Source organism: Barbus barbus (assembly GCF_936440315.1).
Source record: "Barbus barbus genome assembly, chromosome: 2".
Taxonomy (NCBI): Eukaryota; Metazoa; Chordata; class Actinopteri; order Cypriniformes; family Cyprinidae; genus Barbus; species Barbus barbus.
In genome coordinates, this window is record NC_136730.1 from 10,019,323 (window position 1) to 10,026,218 (window position 6,896).

A 6,896-nucleotide genomic window follows, 5' to 3' on the forward strand; every position below is an offset into this window, starting at 1 on the left:
CCCTGGCACCGCCACTGGTAGTGTGAACTTGCCTTAAACTGCCTCAGAAGTCATTGCCTGATAGCAGTGTGGCAAGTTGGCTGCCTAAGTTTTTGGACGCAGCCAAAATTAGCTAAGCACTGGAAATAATATGATCCTCAGATCTTGAGTGTACGTCAGACTTGACAGACATACAAACTGCCTATTGCAACTCAGAAGGAAGCACTTCTGTGGAAGTGAAACTAAACTTAGGAACAACAGTCTGGGTTGGTTTTAAGGTTTTTAATAAACAAAAAAATTATGTATTTCTAAGACGTGCAAAGACGAATGTGAACAGCCGATACTCGCAGGTACGTGATGGACATGCAAGAGAAATTTAAACGTGTAGCCTATGTGATGATTACGCATCTGTGTCTGACTAAATCTAGGCAAAATCAGGTTAAAGCACTGTAGAAACTTGTTTATTCGACTAGTTTAGTTGTATAGGCAACTATGAAAAAAAAAAATGTGGGTTGTAAAACTGTTTATTGGGTGTCTGTCATTGTAAAGCATGATTGTGAACAGGAACAGGAAGATTGTGAACTACTGACTGAATCTGTAAAAGATCTGTATGAGTATATAACCATTATATAACTATATAAATATTTCCAGAACTATAACAGAGAACAGATAAAAACAAATAAAGAGTAAAGAGTGAATCTCTTTCACATCCAATAATTTAATTTGTGTTGTAGCAGTTTTGGTATAAATCTATTAATTCACAGTAGTATAAAATATTTGCAGACATATTAGAGAGTTTAAAATATAATTGCATTGGCTGTATTTGAAATTTGGAAGTAAAAGTGATTAACAGATTTCATTTCATCCTGTGAAATAAAAATGTGTTATGACCTTTTCCTGCAAAGACACAAAGAGAAGAGCAATGGCAGAATTTTTACCAAGACAAACCAGGAGACAACTTATGGATAAACCTCCATGTACTGTAAGTCAGTGGTGTAGTGGAGGGTAGCCTACGCAGGTAGGCTACCCTCCACTTCTTTATCAGTCGGCATTCTGTACACACTTCTATATGCGCATCATTCAGTAGTGTCCTGCACTAGCCAAATCATGACAGTCCACCATATGAGTAACTAATCCAATCGCATGTGAATAAATGCAAATATTCCCTAAAAACATCCAGTAAAGACAGTGATGCGGTCAGGAACGAGACATTTATTCATTTATAGGCTACTCGAAGCTGGACGGTGATCTCGCGCAGAAAGTCCGAAAGGGCCTCATATAGAACCTATAATTTACGAGTCACGACGTGCAAGAATCCAGCTATAGCTGTAGCCAAAGCTATCTCTACTGTAGCTAAGCTGAATTCAAAAGAAACATGAAGACAGTAAACACATGATTGCGCCAATATGGTTTATGTGTGTTTTTCAAGACATCTCCATGTAATAAAAAAACATCTGATTCTGAATAATGTAGTGCTAACTGACATAGCATTTATTATACTTGGCAATAGATAAAATATATCTAATTCTGTGATAAAAATGGGGGGAAAAATATATAAACAAATCATAAAATTGTCATTAGGAAAACACAGGAAAATATATTATAAATTAGCCTATTGGTTATTGTCCAGCAGTGCATTTGATTTCTCAGCCAATTAAAAGCAAGAGGTAATAATGAATAAATAGTCTCAAAACCTGTCAATTAGACAAAAAAGTTATTTTATTTGTCTCCCTCACTGTAAGAGAACTGTTGTGTGTGTCATGTGTTCCTGCCTCTTGTGCCCTTATTTGGTTTGTTTCCTGTTCTCGTTTCAGGTAATCAGTATTTTATTCGGTTCCAGGTGTGTTTGAGTTAATTTACCTGTGTATTTATAGTCCTGTCTGTGTTGTGCCATTTTGTCTGGTCTACTCGTTACTCCCCGGTGTTCCTGTCAGTGTCTGCCTTGCCTTGTCCTTTCTCTGATGTCCTAGTAAAGTATGTTTTTGAGTTACATCCTCGTTTCCGTGTTTCCTGTGTCCTCCCTGCTGTGTGCACCGTGACAGAAGACCAGACCCGTACAGTAAGCGTCGTCCCTTCACCGCGTTTTGTTTCGTCCAAGTTTTTCTAGTGTTTTTTTGGTTCCTGTGTTTTGTGTCATACCCGCCGTTTGCGGGAGTCAAGCCCGCCGGATCGCCGCTGAGTCAAGCCCGCCGGATCGCCGCTGACTCAATGCCCGCCGGATCGCCGCTGACTCAATGCCCGCCGGATCGCCGCTGACTCAATGCCCGCCGGATCGCCGCTGACTCAATGCCCGCCGGATCGCCGCTGACTCAATGCCCGCCGGATCGCCGCTGACTCAATGCCCGCCGGATCGCCGCTGACTCAATGCCCGCCGGATCGCCGCTGACTCCAGCTCGCCGTGCGCGGGGCATCACGCCGCCGTCCGCGGCTCACCTTGGCCACTGTTTCGCGGGGAAAGCCAACCCGCCGTCCGAGGTCACTCGGCCTGACACCGGTTGGGGCTGCCTCCAGCCCACCGGTCCCTGCCGTTGGGATGGTCAGCCGGCCGGCTGCCACCGTTGTGGTAGTGGCAGCCGGCTGCCGCCGTATTGACCAGTGACCGAGGACTTTTTAACTTGTGTCTAGCCCCGGAGGGCTCCTGATACCCCCAACATCCCCAGGGAAATTTTTGGGGGGGGTAGTAGGGTTCCGGCTGTAGGGGCCGGGCCGAGAGGGGTCCGAGGCCAAGGCTCCGTAGACCTTCTGCCTTGGCCTTCTGTGCTCCCTGCACCGCCATGGTCACCTGAGCCCCTGGCTCCACCATGGCCTCCTGGGCTCTCCTGGGTCTCCGCTGGTCTCGTCCAGCTCTCCTGGGTCTCCGCTGGTCTCGTCCAGCTCCGCTGTGTCTCCGCTGGTCTCGTCCAGCTCTCCTGTGTCTCCACTGGTCTCGTCCAGCTCTCCGTCTGTCTGTATCGCTCTGGAGGTCCCTGTCCTGTGTTCCGGTCCGTGTCTGTCCTGAGAGGCCTCCAGAGCGCCCACCCCCCCTCCCCGATGGAACTGTTAAGGCTCGGGACGAGCCTTTCGGGAGGGGGGAGTAATGTAAGAGAACTGTTGTGTGTGTCATGTGTTCCTGCCTCTTGTGCCCTTATTTGGTTTGTTTCCTGTTCTCGTTTCATGTAATCAGTAGTTTATTCGGTTCCAGGTGTGTTTGAGTTAATTTACCTGTGTATTTATAGTCCTGTCTGTGTTGTGCCATTTTGTCTGGTCTACTCGTTACTCCCCGGTGTTCCTGTCAGTGTCTGCCTTGCCTTGTCCTTTCTCTGATGTCCTAGTAAAGTATGTTTTTGAGTTACATCCTCGTTTCCTGTGTCCTCCCTGCTGTGTGCACCGTGACACTCACGTCTGAAATGATTGAGAATCACGATTTTTGTTTGTTTCAAGTAGAGATCACAATTCTCCCACAATACTGAACAGACAACTAAACAAAATAGCATGCAATTTATTAGAGGTTCTCACAAAATGTCAGTTGCTGCAGTTTGTTTATTGATTATTAATAATTGTTTGTTAATTATTTATTGCAAAATCTGCACCTCTTCTGTGGATAATATTATTTTCATAATGATCCTTACTCGAGCAGCAGAAGGTAAGTGACAGTGTGCAAATATTACTGGCCCATTTTGGAGTGAACTAAATATGCAAGACTATTTAATAGTTTTATATATATATGACACAGGTCGTTCATCCTTTGCCGGGCCAAAAAAATAAACAAATCGGGGGCATAAATTAAGAGTATGGCCAGGCACCACTACACCACTGATGTAAGTCAATAGCCAAGATAATGAATGAATGATGCAAATAATAATAGCAACAATGACATCTTTAATTGTTAGTTTCTGGGTTATATATTGAATATCTTTTAACTTGATCTCCTTGTTTTAGCACGTTGTGCAGGAAATGCAACAAGAGATGTGAGCGCAATTTTAAAAGATGCATGTTTACAGTTAAAAATAATGGAGACCTAGCACAGAATGCGCTCTGTGAGAACGACCTCCATTTCTTCTTTGGCTCTGTTTAGAGCTAGTTTTGGCAGAGGCTCTGGGCTGCACAAAATAGATAGATTAACTGACTACACTGTATCTAAAATGCAAGTTACTTGATATTAATTTCCTGTTTATTGATCTGTTTGATAAAATTGATTCCGTTGGTTTTAATGTAAGCACAGCTGGGACTGATATTTGGAACAACAATACTGCAGGTGATGCATGTTTTTATTATTTCTTTCCTCATCAGCTATGTCATCATCCAGTGGTCTTCTTGCTGAGGAGCATCAATGTTCAGTGTGTCTGGATGTGTTCACTGATCCAGTCAGCACTCCATGTGGTCACAACTTCTGTAAGAGCTGCCTGAACCAGTGCTGGAACAACAGTCTGAACTGCTATTGTCCATTCTGTAAGGAAACATTCAGTAAAAGACCCGACCTCAAGATCAACACAGCACTTAGAGAGGTTGTACAACTCTTTCAGGAAAAGTTCAGTCTGAGTAAAACTGATGTTCTCTGTGATATCTGTGATGAAAGAAAACTGAAAGCCCTGAAGTCCTGTCTGCTGTGTCAAAACTCATACTGTGAAACTCACCTGGAGCCTCATCAGAGAGTCCCAAACTTAAAGAAACACAAACTGATGGACCCTGTGAAAAATATAAAGGACTATATATGCCAGAAACATGAGAGACCTCTGGAGCTGTTCTGTAGAGATGATCAGACGTATGTGTGTGTGTTTTGCTCTGATGGAGACCACAAGACTCACAACACTGTTCCTCTAGAGGAGGAGAGTAAAGAGAAGAAGGCACGAGTTACTAACAATACAATAAACTTACTTCAGTAATATGGTTTTAAATATTCCAACAATATCTTCTGTCAGAAATAGAAAATACATGTTAAGAAAAGTGATTAAGTATAGCTTGATAAAATATCAAATATGTTCATGTCTGTCTATAGGCTCGGCTGGTGAAGACACAGAAAGACATGCAGCAGATGATCCAGGACAGAATCAGGAAGATTCAGGACATCAGACACTCAGCAAAACTCAGAAAAGTGAGCAGACTTTCAATATGTGATGAATAATGCTCTTATTTGACAAAGCTGATGTAATTATATTAAAAAAAAAACGAATTTTCAGAAAAGCACAGAGCGAGAGAAAACAGCCAATGTTGAGCTCTTCAGTGATCTGATGCGCTCCATTGAGAGATGTCAGGCTGAGCTGCTGGAGATGATGGAGGAGAAGCAGAAAGCAGCAGAGTATCAGGAGGAAAAGCTCATTCAAGAGCTGCAGCAGGAAATCACTGAGCTCAAGATGAGAAACACTGAGCTGGATCATCTCTTACACACTGAGGATCACCTCCAGCTCCTAGGTCAGTGTCTCTCTGTCTGCTCACATCATGGGACAGCACTCACACTCCTCATGCTGAGGGATTTCTGCTCTCTCCTGCTGTAGATTGATCCATCCCTGTGCAGTCCTCCACACACCAGGAACTGGCCTGAGATCAGTATGAACACTGATGTGAGTGTGGAGACTCTGAGGAGAGCTCTGACTCAACTGCAGGAAACTCTAGACCAGAAACTCAGTCAAACTAGTAAGTCAATATCAAATACAGCACACAAATCATTAGATACTATTGATAGAATTTGTAAAATTACATAAAACACATACAACCGTTTTGTATAAAAAAAATTGAAACTATTTTTATTATTGTTTGACTTTACAGTGTTGAGGAGGATGCAGCAGTATGCAGGTAGAATGTGTGATTTTTACTCACATACTCACATACAGTACATAGTATACTGATAGTTTACATTTATTCTGCCAAACACTTGTCAGCATATGGAGATCTTTGTTAAAATGTATTATCTGATTTCTCTCTCAGTGGATGTGACTCTGGATACTGATACAGCTCATCCTAAACTCATCCTGTCTAATGATGGGAAACAAGTGAGACATGGAGACATTAAGCATAAACTCCCAGATTACCCAGAGCGGTTTGATAAGTGTGCCTCTGTTCTGGGAAAAGAGGGATTCTTGTCAGGTAGATTTTATTTTGAAGTGCAGCTGAAGGGAAAGAGTCAGTGGGATTTAGGAGTGGCCAGAGAATCTATTAACAGGAAGGGAAAGATCACAGTGAGTCCTCAGGATGGATACTGGGCTGTGGCACTGAGGAATGGGGATGAATATTGGGCTTGGGCTGATCCCTGTGTTTATCTCTCTCTGAGAGTGAAACCACAGAAGGTGGGGGTGTTTGTGGATTACGAGGAGGGTCTGGTCTCCTATGATGTGGAGTCCAAATCTCATATCTACTCTTTCACTGGTCAGTCTTTCACTAATCGACTATTTTCATATCTTTGCCCCTTTCCTGATGATACTGGTAAAGATTCAGCACCAATGATCATCTCAACTGTTAATTACAATGAATGAATTAATAACCCAGATACTCTATGAAATAAACAATGAAAACAAAGCGGTGTAATACAAATTAATCTGAAAGGCTATATAAGATATATTGAATGCAGCTATTAGCCAAATGAGAAAATGTTACAATCATAGTGCTTTCTATCTGATTTTTTATCTTTGAAAATCTGCTGTTATTATGCATAATCTGTAAAATTCTACAAAAAATAAAAAATTAAATGTTTGACAATGTCCTGTAAATTTCTGTATAATAATTGGATCAGTAAGATTACATGAGTACACTTATTAAAACATAACTGAAAGAATATTGAGTTTATAGATGTTAATGCAAAAGGTTTTACCACCACATCTCCCCTATGATTTCAATTGAATTATACACCAAAAAATTGGAAAAACATACCAAAACATACAATTCACTGCACTTTACAGCTCAAATTCATGCTAATGGCCGTAAAACACCAACCTTTATTCTTTTTC

The 6,896-nt window shown here is 42.0% G+C and overlaps 1 protein-coding gene across 1 annotated transcript; it reads left to right on the plus strand.

Moving 5' to 3' along the window:
• Positions 1 to 233: 233 nt before the first annotated feature.
• Positions 234 to 6,425, plus strand: LOC306881052 (E3 ubiquitin-protein ligase TRIM39-like; the record flags this gene model as incomplete). Its single annotated transcript, XM_079434941.1, has 7 exons — positions 234 to 329; positions 4,249 to 4,802; positions 4,955 to 5,050; positions 5,136 to 5,381; positions 5,451 to 5,589; positions 5,722 to 5,748; positions 5,881 to 6,425. The coding sequence occupies exons 2-7, from the start codon at positions 4,251 to 4,253 to the stop codon at positions 6,423 to 6,425; spliced, it is 1,605 nt and encodes a 534-aa protein (XP_079291067.1). The 5' UTR covers positions 234 to 329; positions 4,249 to 4,250.
• Between the last annotated feature and the right edge of the window lie 471 nt (positions 6,426 to 6,896).